This window comes from Scaptodrosophila lebanonensis, unplaced genomic scaffold, assembly GCF_003285725.1.
Source record: "Scaptodrosophila lebanonensis strain 11010-0011.00,11010-0021.00 unplaced genomic scaffold, SlebRS2 tig00000053-arrow-pilon, whole genome shotgun sequence".
Lineage (NCBI taxonomy): Eukaryota > Metazoa > Arthropoda > Insecta > Diptera > Drosophilidae > Scaptodrosophila > Scaptodrosophila lebanonensis.
Genome location: NW_022060548.1, coordinates 8,501,113 through 8,514,546, shown reverse-complemented (window position 1 = coordinate 8,514,546; position 13,434 = coordinate 8,501,113). Strand labels below are relative to the sequence as shown.

Here is a 13,434-nt window from a genome sequence, read left to right as displayed (position 1 = left end):
TTTCATGGTTCGGGCTACAAGCGGCCTATTTTTATTACGTGCATAAGGCTGACAATGGGTTAAAGCTTTACAGAGCAATGTGCATGTGTGTGTGTGTGTGTGTGTGTGCGTGTGTTTGTCTGTGTTTGTGCGAGAATTTTAATTGATATTTATGCTAAAAAGCTACAAAAACTACCCAGACATACAGTAATTATATATTTCATGACTTATATATTCATTATTACAAAATGAAAAACATAGCTAACATTTATGATCCTTAAATATACATAAGCTGTGCCTTGGACCGCCGTCGCTCCTCCTTCCGCCACCTCTCCACTGCTCCACACTTCTTCTCCCCATCGCTCCTCCCTATCATCATCATCATCCTCATCATCCTGATGCTCATCATTTCACTTTCTAGACAGCATTGCCGTCGTTATCGATGAACTTGAATATAATCTTATAGACATGATCCACCAGTTTGCTCCACGCCTCGGCTTGTGATTCATTCAGATTGCAGGCAGCTGTGAGCACTTCCAATATAATGCCCCTGAGTTGCTGTAAATATATAAATAGACGGATAATTAAATGTTTATATAATATAGAAACAAGTCCATGCTTACGTTGTAGGACTCCTTGGTTATTTGCCGAGGTATATGGTTCATGGCCACCTTGGTCCAAATTTCCTCGAGCTTCTCCAATTCACCATCCTGGCCTAGGGCGCGTATGGAGTCGTCAAAGACGCGAATAATACGACCTGCATGGGCACGGAATCGAGCATTGGTCTGCAATGGAACGAAGAAAAACAATAAGTAAACAAAATTAGTAAAAATTGGAATATTGTAAAATTTGCCCCCAATTGGGGAAAAAGGCTATTATTTTATGTGAAATCCTTAGAATGCCATTTAATCAGATTTTACAATAGAACTCGAAAATACAGAGCTTTAGGTTTTTCCCAATGTTCTCCATATGAAAAGGGGATAGTTTTTGTGTCATTATAAATTCGCGATATGCTACAATAAATTTGTTCCTAGTAATTCCAATTATTCTTGTTCTATTCCGGCTTAGCTTTAAATGTAATATTTTTTATCCCAATGCAGTTTATTAATATATGGTAATCTTTTTTTTTCTACTTAATGAACTAATTTATTTTTCTTATAAGCTCTGAAATATTCCGTTTTACCCATTGATTATTTATTAAAATAAAATAAATATAAAATATCATAATTTGGAAAGAAATAAAAACTGTATTTACTATTTTGTTTACTTACAACCAAATCATCGACTGGCACATCACGGAATGGAAATTTCTCCATATTGGAAGGATAGCGTTTCAAGAACTGAACTAGAATAGCAGTGCCAGAGTCTGTTGGTGTGGCCACGGGTATTTCCCAGGTCTTCTTGATCACTGCCACCTCATCGCTGTTCATGTTTGCTTCTTTTCTTTAAGTTTTTTCGTCCGAGCTAAAGCACACAAAATTATTGCAGAGACTGTAAAAAATATAATAGGATATAATATAATTTAATATTAAAGCGTTAATTCTCTCTCTCCCTCAATACTAGAGTAAAAATTTAAATTTTTATTTATATATTTTATTTTTTATTTATTTTCGCATATATACAATTTTCTTTATATGCATAAAAAATCCAATAAAAATATGTATTACACCACATGCGAAAAGTTCCTGAAATCGTGGCATATTCGCCAACAGTTGTTTTCAATAAAGACTTAAAAAAAATTAGAAAAAAGTTGCTAAATAAACTAGAGGTCGAGAAGTTTCAACTGTAACAAATATTTTGGTTAAGTTCAAAAAATGTATTCTTTGTTGCAGTTCTCTGGAGGCGAGAATAGGCTCTGAGCCACTATACGAGTATGTAAGTATATTAGGATCACTTTTCTTCGATTTTTGTTTTACTTTTCTTCAATTAGTAACATAGTTTGTAAATTATAACTGTCTGCAAACACATCTAATTTTTAAATCTTCTCTACTATTCTACACAATTTTGCTCTCTTTTCCCGCGAAACAAAATAGATAGAGAGCGGGAAAGAGAGAGAGAGAGAGAGGGAAGGCATTAAAGCAAGCAATTGAGATTGACATTTGCAAAATTTAAAGTAACTGTCCCTTTTATTGTTCAGCCGCTCAGAGCGAACACTGAGAGCAATTACAACAACAACACAAGTAGCAGCAACAACAACCCCAATAAGCCGTTAGTTCTTTATTATTTTTTTTGTTTGCTAAAATTAAAAATCAAAACAAAAACACTCGGTTATATAAGTTTGTGTACGGAACGCATAACAACACGTGCTAAAAGTCAATGCCTTCGGCATGTCAGTCACACACCCACACACACATACACGCACACGCATACTACAACATCAACTATGTATAACAACAATGCAAAATAATTTCGCAACTACGGGTACATTTATGCTACAAATTAACGTCTGTCATTCTTTTCTTTTCTTTTGTTTGCTCTCCTCTTCATTTTGTCCGTTCGCCAGTCTGTCAAATGCGCGCCCAGCAGCCCGCCGTCATAGCCGTTCCCCCTCCCCAACAGCCCACTACTGCACCACCAAGATCTGCTACTGTGGTTGCTCAATCCACACAGCAACCAAGACTACAGACGCACTACTTACAGTGAGCGCTCGCTATATTCGTGTATAACTGCATTACTTTCCACTCGATGTTCGTAGCCTCACTCACTCAGCTCTTCCTTCTCGCTCTCCTGAAAGGGAAACTGACTAACACACCCACACTCATACAGACTTAGATAACTACAGTATGCTTTGCTAAGGCAAAATTCGCTCTCAAGCCCTGCCCTCAACAAAGTCTGTAATCGATGCACTCTCTTTATATTCGCTCCTCTGTTTCTGTTCATTGAATTAGAATTCTTCTTGTGTTTACATTTTTTCTTCCTCATACATATGGACATACGTAAGCACGTATTTTGTAAACGAATAAACTTCTTCAGAGCTTCAACAACAGGTGGATGAGATGAGATTAAGAAATGGCGTAAATTATAAACCATTTCAGCAAAATGCTTTCTTCTATGCTACACGATTACAATCCGGACTCTCATTTCGTGCAATCAAAAAATTTAAAATTCCTTCGACATCTACCCAAGGCGGAGAATTTTAATAAATTCCGAAAGTTTTCACTATACATACGTTTATAACATTTTTATTCTCTCGATCTCTCATTAAAATGTACATATACATAAATTGTATGCCTGCATCAAATAAGCTTTGAGATATTTTATATTCTCTAATTTATTTATTCTCTATTCGGTTCTAATTGTTTTGTTTTTATATTTTCAGCTTCAAATCTCTCCTATTTCATTCTGTTATATTCCATTCTGTTATATTGCATTCCCTTCTATTCCAATCTATTCACCTCCATTCCTTTCAATTTCATTTTGTTCAATCTAACTCTCCTTTTTTATTTTTCCGATCTCTCATTATAATGTTTACATTACTTGTATGCCTGCATCAAAAAAGCTTTGAGACATTTAAGTACCAATCATTCTCTTTAATTGAGGCTCAGCTGTAGAATCAGCTACATATGTATGTGTGTTTGTGTGCAAGAGCTCTCTGTGGATGTAAAATGCACGCTCAATCGCACTCATTTACACAAATAATTTGGTGCCACTTGTTTTGTGTGCATTCTTCTCATTTGTATTCTCTGTTGTTGCTGCTACTGTTGTTGTTTTTCTGTTGTTGTCGTTGTTGTTGCATTATACGGAAAACGGAAATGTAAACAGCAAGAGCACAAACATTTGCCAGCACAAGAGGGCAACGGGCAGCGGGTGAGCAATAAAAAAATGCAAATATGGAACTACACGTGAATTTTGCACACACATTTTTAGGTACTCTGTTAACAGAGAAGTGAGATTTGTCAATTACATACATATGTATGTATATGTATGTATTATATGTCATAGGTATGCCTCCAATTTACCGCAGTTTTTTACAGTCACCACGAAGTTTTTCTATCAAGTTCTGCATATCAGGATATATTGTTTTTGTTTTCTTTCCCCCATTGTCAAACTATTTAATGTGATTGAAGGAAAAACCAAAACATTATTCGACAGCAAGCTTAATAAGCTTTGGTTACCGTTAATCATGTTTACTTAGCAGCTAAAACATGGCATAAAACCTAATTAGATTGGTGTTCAATTTGTACGCTTTTTCTGAAGAACAGTTGTGAGTTTTATCGAGGTTAGTTATCTAGATTTTTAAACATGACTAAAAGAAATCTAATGTAATGTATTATTAATAAGTAAAGAAGTCGGAGATATTTTCTTCACGATATCATGTATATTTTTATGTTTCTCTACTATATTTTTTCATGTATTTTTATTTCTGTTTCTCCAATTCCTAATAAATATCCTTCTCCATTTAAATTTAACAGTATTTCAAAAGAGAAAATATTTTACATTCTATTCTATTTTATTCAATTCCAATCTATTCCTCTCCATCTATTCCAATTTTTTTAACCATCTATATTTTGATCTGTTTAATGATTTATTATTATTTAATCACTAGTTTTTTATCTTTTTATTTTACTGAATTCTATTTTAAAAATGTACTAGATTTATAATTTTCTTACATTCTCCAAATTTTCTTTACATTTCATTAATCTTTCAATTAAAATATTCTTTTTAATCTTTTTAAACTACACAACTTCACAGCAACAACTTTTATGAATACTTAGTAAATTTCCCTGTCCTTCCATTCTTGTTTCCTCCTCCATTAAAAAACCTGAATCTCAATTCCATTTCCATGCAAATCACAATTATTCCGCACATTTCAATTATGCCAATTTGGGGCTTAGACAACTTTTCAACTCAATTGCAATTGGCCAACATAAATATTTATGGAAAACTCCACAAAAGTATTTTCGAAAGCCCCCCCCACTCCTAAAATTCCCACAACAAATTCAAATGCCTGCTAACTGCTAATTTATATTTTATGAGAATTTTATGAATAACAAAAAGGACTGCACAGTTCAACTTTTTGCTGAACAGAGAAACGAAACTTACAAGTGGTTGCTGTATGCCTGCTGTTCATCTTTGATTTAATGATAGCAGGACTTAAGCTACTATACAACAACAAAAACAACAAAGTCGCGTGGTATGCAAAAGTAAAGTTTGCGAACAACAACAAATGCTATAGCCATAGAAGAGGACAGTCGGCAAGGAAACAGCGAAAATGTAAGCTGAAAGTTTATTAAAAATTTACAAACTGACAAACCGCTGTCACAAATGTTGGACGCAGACACATATAGTATACGAGTAGCATACTAAAATACTAATCTGTATATAAGGACTGTACCGTAAAGATACTATTCGGCATTCGCTTACAATTTTAATGAAAATTTGTGTCGAGTTCGCTGAAATCGAAATTCGAGTTAAAGAGTTTCATTTTGGAGTTTTAAACAATAACAACATTTATTAACAAAAGACAACTTCTAGTTATAACAAAGTTTACGTACAAATTTCCGGGAAAAAGTGATATAAACATATGAATAAACATTTGAACGTTAAATGCTGAGCTACAGTGTTTTGCTAAGTTGTTGATGTAAGGAACAAGTTGCCTTCTTTTGAAACGGGACTATATCACTATATCCGCTGGCATGGCGAATAATTTAGAGTTATATGACTTACTAGCTGATTATTAAAATTAAAATCTGTTTCCCCGGACCTGGGTACTAAGTTTGTTTCTTCTTCTGAAAACTCGAAGCCTTCTATTCCGTTTTATTCTATTCTATTCCATTCCGTTCTATTCAATTTCATTCTATTATATTCTGTTCTATTCCATTCCATTCTTTTATCTATTCTATTCAATTATATTCCATTTTATTTCATTATGTTCTTTTCCTTTCTGTTTCAATATATTGCATTAAATTCTGTATTATTCCATTATATTGCAATTGATTGATTTTATGTACAAAAATTGCCAATACGGACAAATATTTGAGTTAATATTAACTGTTTATTCGCGCTAAAAAGTTTAATTTTCTTAGTACAGGCCTTACGCAATTCAGAGAAGCACACAGCCTGATATGCCAGGAGGGAGGGAGTGAGCGGAGGAGGAAGAGAAGCAAAAATAATAATAAACAGACAGATAGAACGAAATGAACTCAAATGCAACCGCAGCAGGTGGCAGCCATATTGTTGTTGTAGTTGTTGTTGCCACTACTGTTGCTGCTGAATTGTTGGTGGGGTGTTGGGGTAGGCTAACGGGGCTATGATTAGAGGGCAGGGTATTAAGCGCCTGGGTTGGCTGCCCTGCTCCATTGGAACGGTTGGTAACCTTGTCTGCCAGCCCCCAGCGCCTCCCCCATCCCTTTTGGGGGTATAAGCTAGCAAGTTGAAACAGCAAGCCAGTGAGAAATAACAACAACAGCAAGAAGGCTTGTGGGTATTAGAGCTGTGCGTGAGTGTGAAAATTTAAAAAAAAAAATAATAAAAAAAATAATAATAAAAGCTTAAAGCGAAAAAGAAAATATTCTTCTTATCAAGCCAATCACCTTGTAAGACAAATTAGATATTGAATTAATTTCATTTATGGCTAATAACCAAATGAAACAATTAGAATATTAATTAAAAACAAGAGTTTTTAACTATAGAGAATGGTAAAACAATTAAACTACCTAATGGGAGATTGCAAATAATTCAAATTTATTAGCGAATTAAAAAAGAAAATACTTTAATGGAGTACAGACAATATTAACAAACATTTCACTTCTCTCTAATTTTGCCTATTTAATTTATTAACTTATTATTTTAAAGATAAAGATTAATATACTACTACTGGTTAAAAAAATGATATATGACCCTGGAATATAGCGGCTGTTACAATAAGGATCTTTTGCCGCTTGGAATGTTGCATTTTACTGCAGCAAAGCATCAAATGAGTTTGACAAACAAATGGCTTCCTATACTTCTATGTAAGTATATGTATATACTATGTATATGTTTCATAGAAAATGTAAAATAATTTGTATAATTAACAATAACTTCAAGAAAAGTTTGCTTTTAATTTGCAAACAAAGCAGCATAGCTAACAAAAACGTGTAGTTTCGAAATAATTTTTCATTCATTTAAAAAAAAAACTTGATCACAGCTATAGCTGTATAGCAAATGGTAAAGAAATTAACAAATTTCGTGAATGTAAAGCCAAGAACTTTGATTTGTGATTGTGAAGGCATTTTCTGGTCACGCGCACAGCTCTAGTATGTATTATCCTTCATGGCAAAATGGCTTGTGGGTTTCATTGGGTTGCGGTTGGGCGGTTAGGCCAACTACCAACAACTAACCTGTACACCTGGAAGTGTGTGTGTGTGTTTGTGTGTGAGTGTGCGTGTGTGTGTGTGTGTTTGTGTTGCAGCAAAAGGCAGCAACAAATCAAGCGTTACGTTGCGCTCTCTCCAATGCACGTGCCCCTAGCTGATGCCTATGTGTGTGTGTGTGTGTGTGTGTGTAAAGGACATTGAGCGCTTAATTAAATTAAGGCATCTTGATGGACAGCTAGACAGCGAGACATGATGCCAAGAGCTGTGAACTGGAAGGATGGCTGACGGCAGGCAGATGGCAAGGCAAGGAAAGGAAAGGAAAGGAGGAAAGGCTTGACAAGCCAAAGAGTCAGCGACAGGCCAGCAAGCCAGCCAGCCAGCCAGCCAGGTGTTGCCTAAGTGGCATTGCCACGCCCCCAACGCCCACTTCACAGCTTCAAGTGTCTTTTGTAATATATTTCATGTAAAAAATACAAACGCGTTCGCTTCTACGGCCTTTGATTTGTTGTTGTTTGGTTGCTGAGCCAAAGCCGTAAAATAAATAAATAAATAAAGTGTTTGTGTGTGTGTGCGTGTGTGTGAAGGTAAGATAAACAACATTAAATATGCGCAACTGCCTGACTGAGATTTATACAAACAACAACAACAACAAAAATAAACAAAAACTTTGCCAACTTTGTGTGTCTTCTTTGATTTCTAACTTGAACTTAATTTACACGCACACAGACGCACACAAAACTCACGCACGCACACACACAGAAACACATTGCTGTGCTCATCAGAGACATTAACGATAACGACTATATGGCAACAAATACAACAACAACAACGGCAACAGCAATCGCTGCAGCCAGCAGCAAAACGACACTTGTTTGCAAGGACACCACAGAAATCCATAAATTTAAAGCACACTTTTGTGCGTCGTACTGCCAGCTATGCTGTTCTACACGTATCCATGCAGGCATTAGGTATTGTACTATTTATGACTTAAATCAGCTGTTGCATCTAATTTAAAATGTTGAAATAAATAATAAATTACTTGTTAAGCGGTGAACGGTGCGTGTGTGTATCCTTAAGCCGTCGCCCTCAGTCCCATGCTCTGTGGTCAAACACTATTGGACTGCCTTCGATTGGCCAATTATTAGTTTTTTCATAATTTCACACGCTTTTCGTTTTGCTTTACTGAAAGCGTTTACGGCACGTCTATACGTTTTATTTTCTGCCTCGACGTCGGCGTCTCTGCTACGCGCTGCTCGAACCGCACGCGTTGCTGGCGATTTTACAACTGAGCGCAAGGCAGAGCCAAATCGTAGACACTCTCAAAAGCTGGCTGCCGGCAAGGTAGATACAATTACTCACTCACTCACTCACACATGCACACACACACACACTCACACGCACGGTCACCTGCAAACGTGAGTGTTTTTTGTTGTTGTTGTTGGCAAGGCCTGCACGTTTTTGGCGCGCACATCGCTCATACGTAGCCATGGTACAAAGAAGCTAGAAGGTATCGCATTGCACAGTTACGTTATTCGCTGGGTTCGTCGTGTGACGTCATAATGAAGTTAATTGAGGTGTACATCTTTATCTTGAACACGAAAAGCCATAAAAAGAATTGAACTGAATAGCTGCCAGTTGGAGCGTAAAATTCGAGATTAGACCAACTTCCTTACAAAATTGCACTTAAACAAGTCTGGAAAGGTTTTAGGCTGTGTTTAATTTATAGAAGAGTCAAGAAGATACTTTAGCAACAGCAACAGCTGATATAATTAAATAAATATTCAAAGGAAATTCAAATTAAGTTTATGCTTAAGTGCATGTTTAAGACCATTTTCAGGATTTATAGATTTCAGATTTAAATAAATTTGGAAATGAGAACACGCCCCACTTGTTTAAGTATTGTCCTATGTCCGCGTTATAGCGTAAAAATTAATAATTATAACTTATATAAATGCAAATGAAAAAACACATCTTTTTAAGCAAAATTCGAAATATATCAAATGAATTTGAGGACTTTTTAAAAATAATGTACTATTACAATAAAGAAAACTGGAGCTATGAATATTATTTATTCAGGTGCAAAAGTAAAGGCGGTAAAGTGCAGCTGTTAAAGTAAGTAAGCAAACGTTTAATTTTAAAAAGGTGCCAATGCAGAGCGCCAATCACTAATAAAAATTACAGTAAAGAGAACGTACATTTATCGCACGCTCACTCTACCGCACGTTGCTTTCGCCAAGCATATTATGACGCAACTGCGCAGTGGGAGAACAAAAGAGGCAGCCTTTATTGCCACATCTGCTCTGTTATTACCACAATACGAAGAGAGAGCCTAGCTGTCAGCTTGTTTGTGTGTGAGAAACGGAGAGAAAGAGTGAGAGCGCAAAAGCACAGTGGCGTCGCACCGAAAGGGTACGCATACTTGTATACATATGTGCAAAATTTAAATAAATTGCTTATTACTTATCGAGCAAAATGATTTATGAACAGCTTTTACAGCGTACGAAACTAACATGTTTATCTGAGTATTCAAAAGTAGGGCAATTTTTTCACTCTCACTACCACTGCACAATAAAATGCCACCTGTAGACCGCCTGCATATTGAAAGAGCGACGGGCTCAAAGGAATTACAGTTATTGCTCTCTCTCTCTCTTTCGCTCAAAGCTGGAACGCAGCTTTTGTGCGTGACATCTAAGCTTGCCCAACGTTTATTTAAAATTTGAATTTGAGTCGCACAAAGAAATTGTTTGTTATTTCTTTCCAGATACAATAGTAGCTTTTATTTGCTAATATAGAGTTACCTTTAATTTGTGTTTATTTCTGTTTAGTCTATTGTTATTGTTATGCCATTTGTTTACTTATTATATTATTCAAAGTGATGTGGCCACTGTACAGCAATTTATTCAATTTGATTTCAGCTTGTTTGTGTCTCTGACCTCCCGATTGACACACACGCATCTATTACTTCTAAGTCGTTATCAACAACAGTTCACATTTCAGAGGCGCATGGGCGGTAAATGCTTATCGACCATTGACAACACATTTATTGAAACAATTCTATCTGATAAGCCCATAGTTTGAACGAAATTAAATGCAATTATGGATGATGAAGGGAACTGGAAATATTTTGAAATGTACATACAAACAAATTTTTATATGTTTTGAAATATGAATGAACTACATTTAAAAATTGAGACTGCTTGAGCGCATTGACCACCGCCTTGTGTTACAGCATTAAAAGCAACATTACTTTATTATTTTTAGCTTAACAGCCGCTTTTGAATCGCTTACATTTTCTGGGAATCATTTAATAAAGTTAGGCTAATTAGCCTTTTCCAAACAATTTTGCAAAATTATTTATGACAAATGTTTGTAAAAATAGTTATTTAAAATTAATGTTAACTATTAAAGATTCAAAAGAGCTCCTTCAGAAAAATTTAGCACCAAAATGTTCAAAAAATAACAATAATATTCTTATATAAAATCCTCATATAAATAAAATATAGACAAATATTTGGGACACATTTAAAGAAGAAGGTGTCATTTAGTTAACCTTTGCTAGATATATGAATGTATTCAAAAGTAATACTTGTAGTACTAAGAACTTGCAAAACTGCTTTATTATGATATCTTCCAAGGTTTGTCATCAATAGAGCATTTAAAAGCGTTCTTTATTTCTGACTGCTCACTCACTTCCTTTCCTAACAGTCTAGACACACCTAACAATACTTAAAAGCTATATATGGAAAACATAGCACATATCTATGAGAATATATCCAAATATTTTTGAACAACTTATTATTATTTCATAACAATTGTGCATTTATTTTACAATTACTGGGCTAATGCCATAGATCATAACTTTCTGTTAACACTATTGCACTAAAGATGAGTCTTCAATGAGATGAAATGCCATGGGAAACGAGAGATTTGGAGTATCTTCTTATGACTTGGTAGCTTATTATTATTATAAATCGAGGTTTTTATTATAAGTCTTTGTAAAAAAAGTTAACATTTTTACAAAATATCAGTTTGCTATGTATTATGTAGTTTCCAAAACAGGGACAGAAGTAGAGAACTGCGTTTCTTCCCAATTCTGTGAAAGTATTACTTTATGCAAAGAGAGAGGGAGAGAGGGATTGGAATTCTTTCCCCCTGCACTGCAATGTTAACATTCACCAAAAAATATAAATTTGCATAAATTCATGTTATTTATTTATTTATTTATAAAAGAGAAGGTTAACAAATAACCGTGCATAAATTTAAATGAGTGCTGTTATGAGCAACAAAGTCAGACAGTCAACGAGTTCTATGCAAACAATTCAGTGCTCATTTTTTAATTAATTGCAAAATTAATAAATTCGTAATTCATTCAAAAGTAAATGAAACAAACTTGATGAAAACTTAATTTCACAACATGCACAATACGGCGATAACTACAACTGATAAAAAGATTTTTCTTGAGATTATAGAATAGCAAGACAATCACGCCACATTGTCAATTGCAATTATTTATTATATAGTATGTAAATATAATGCTGTGTAATGTTTATTATCGGAATATGTTTTCATTTCACAATTGCAGAGCACAACACTTGGAACTCACTTTAGAAAGGTCTAATTCTTGAAATTTGAAGGCAACCGCACGCAACGCTGTTAAAATTCAAACTGAACAGCATCGCTGGTCGAGTCGGCTATTTAACGGTTTTGGACAGCGGCCGAGCGATAACGACGCCAATACGAAGATGGAAAACCGAATGACCAGTATTGTCATTAAGCACCATTAATGAAAAATTCAAACAGCACCCCACAAAGCTACATAACTAAATACATACAAATTACGTATATCCTATAATATCCGAAACCTGTCTACTATACTATATATAGCTAAAGATACACGATTCGTCTGTTGCGTGCACGTGCTTCTTAGACAAGTTCTTCATTTTTGACCCTTCGGCTGACAACGACGCGGTTTTAGATAGAAACATTAATCAATTACGAATGTAAATTCTGTGGCATAAATTAATGCTCCAAGCTGTTCATGCAATGTCCAATGCTCTCTTATATAATCTACCACATTGGGAGTCGTGTGAATTTGAATATACGACCACCACTGTATTGCTTAATTAACTTTTGTATACAAATTTTATTGCTTCTTGATGGTTCTGGGGAGTCGCAGGTCAACGAAGTGTACATCTACTATATGTCTATATATCTTTGTATATACTACGCTTTATGTGCGATAATTTGCACATGTGTGCCAGAAATATCTTCTAGGTTTTTTATTTATTTATCTATCTATCGGCCTGCATGTGAGGAACAACAATTACTGTAATTTTTGTTTAACAATTTGAGAACCATGCCAAATTTTTTAATCTTTTCGGAACTCTAATTAAAACTTGTTGCTAATTATAGCTATATAGGGTGTTCCTTAAGTTTTTAAAGCAATTCTTCTTCTGTGCTGTTCTCCCTTCTTCAGTGAATTAGTTTTCACACAATTTGAAGAAGAAAATTAGTAAGAAGGAAGATATTGAAGAACGGAAGGACGGCACAGAAAAAAAAAATGATTTAGTGAAAAACTGAAAGTATTGGAGATTTCAATTGTGCTAAAGGTTGAAGAAAGAAGCAGGAGCAGAGAAATTGAAAGGGTACAAGTGCAGAAGCTAAAGTCGGGTGTACCGACTTTGAAATACTCTCTACATGTATGTAGAATAATAAAAAACAATTTTAAAAAATTAAAAAAATTTTATAAAAGAGAGAACGCTACAGTCCCACTCCTACAAAAGAGAATTTTTTTAAATATTTTCAACATTAAATATTTACCCTTTGGGTATAAATTGGTATAAAAATGTATTGTTGATAGCAAAAATTGGAAGCAGAGAAAGAAGGACGAAAGTTTAGATTTTGTAGCTTTCTAAATGAGGGGGGGAATTGAAATGAAATTCGTTTTACCTAAGGCTAAGAGAGTCTATAAAATAAGTTCATTTAATCGGCTTCAATAAATCAAGAATATAGCATGCATTTCCACAAATCATTTCCTTTCTGCCTTTCGTGTAGAACGTATAAGAATAGTGCAACTAAATATAATAACAGCCATACGAGGATATTAGATACTTATATCTGTTTATATTAAAAAAAAAGCCATGTTATTATTAAAGCG

At 34.7% G+C, this 13,434-nt stretch overlaps 1 protein-coding gene across 2 annotated transcripts; it reads right to left on the bottom strand.

Moving 5' to 3' along the window:
- Window positions 1-11,937, bottom strand: LOC115623774 (globin CTT-VI). Of its 2 annotated transcripts, none has more exons than XM_030518310.1 (4): window positions 11,881-11,937; window positions 1,251-1,470; window positions 603-764; window positions 1-537 (listed from the first exon to the last, which is right to left on the bottom strand). In XM_030518310.1, exons 2-4 carry the CDS (start codon window positions 1,407-1,409, stop codon window positions 397-399), a joined length of 462 nt encoding a protein of 153 aa, XP_030374170.1. In that variant the 5' UTR covers window positions 1,410-1,470; window positions 11,881-11,937; the 3' UTR covers window positions 1-396. The 2 variants fall into 2 exon arrangements, with proteins under 2 accessions (XP_030374170.1, XP_030374171.1); XM_030518311.1 differs by lacking the exon at window positions 11,881-11,937 and adding an exon at window positions 8,317-8,442.
- Window positions 11,938-13,434: the final 1,497 nt, after the last annotated feature.

What these genes read in the sequence shown, in the direction of transcription:
- LOC115623774 (XM_030518310.1), bottom strand. Translation starts at nt 1,409, where the DNA reads ATGAACAGCGATGAGGTGGCAGTGATCAAGAAGACCTGGGAAATACCC. An exon ending in TGCCAGTCGATGATTTGGTT is followed by an intron (nt 765 to 1,250) that starts GTAAGTAAACAA and finishes GTTCCATTGCAG; the next exon opens with ACCAATGCTCGATTCCGTGC. An exon ending in TAACCAAGGAGTCCTACAAC is followed by an intron (nt 538 to 602) that starts GTAAGCATGGAC and finishes ATATATTTACAG; the next exon opens with CAACTCAGGGGCATTATATT.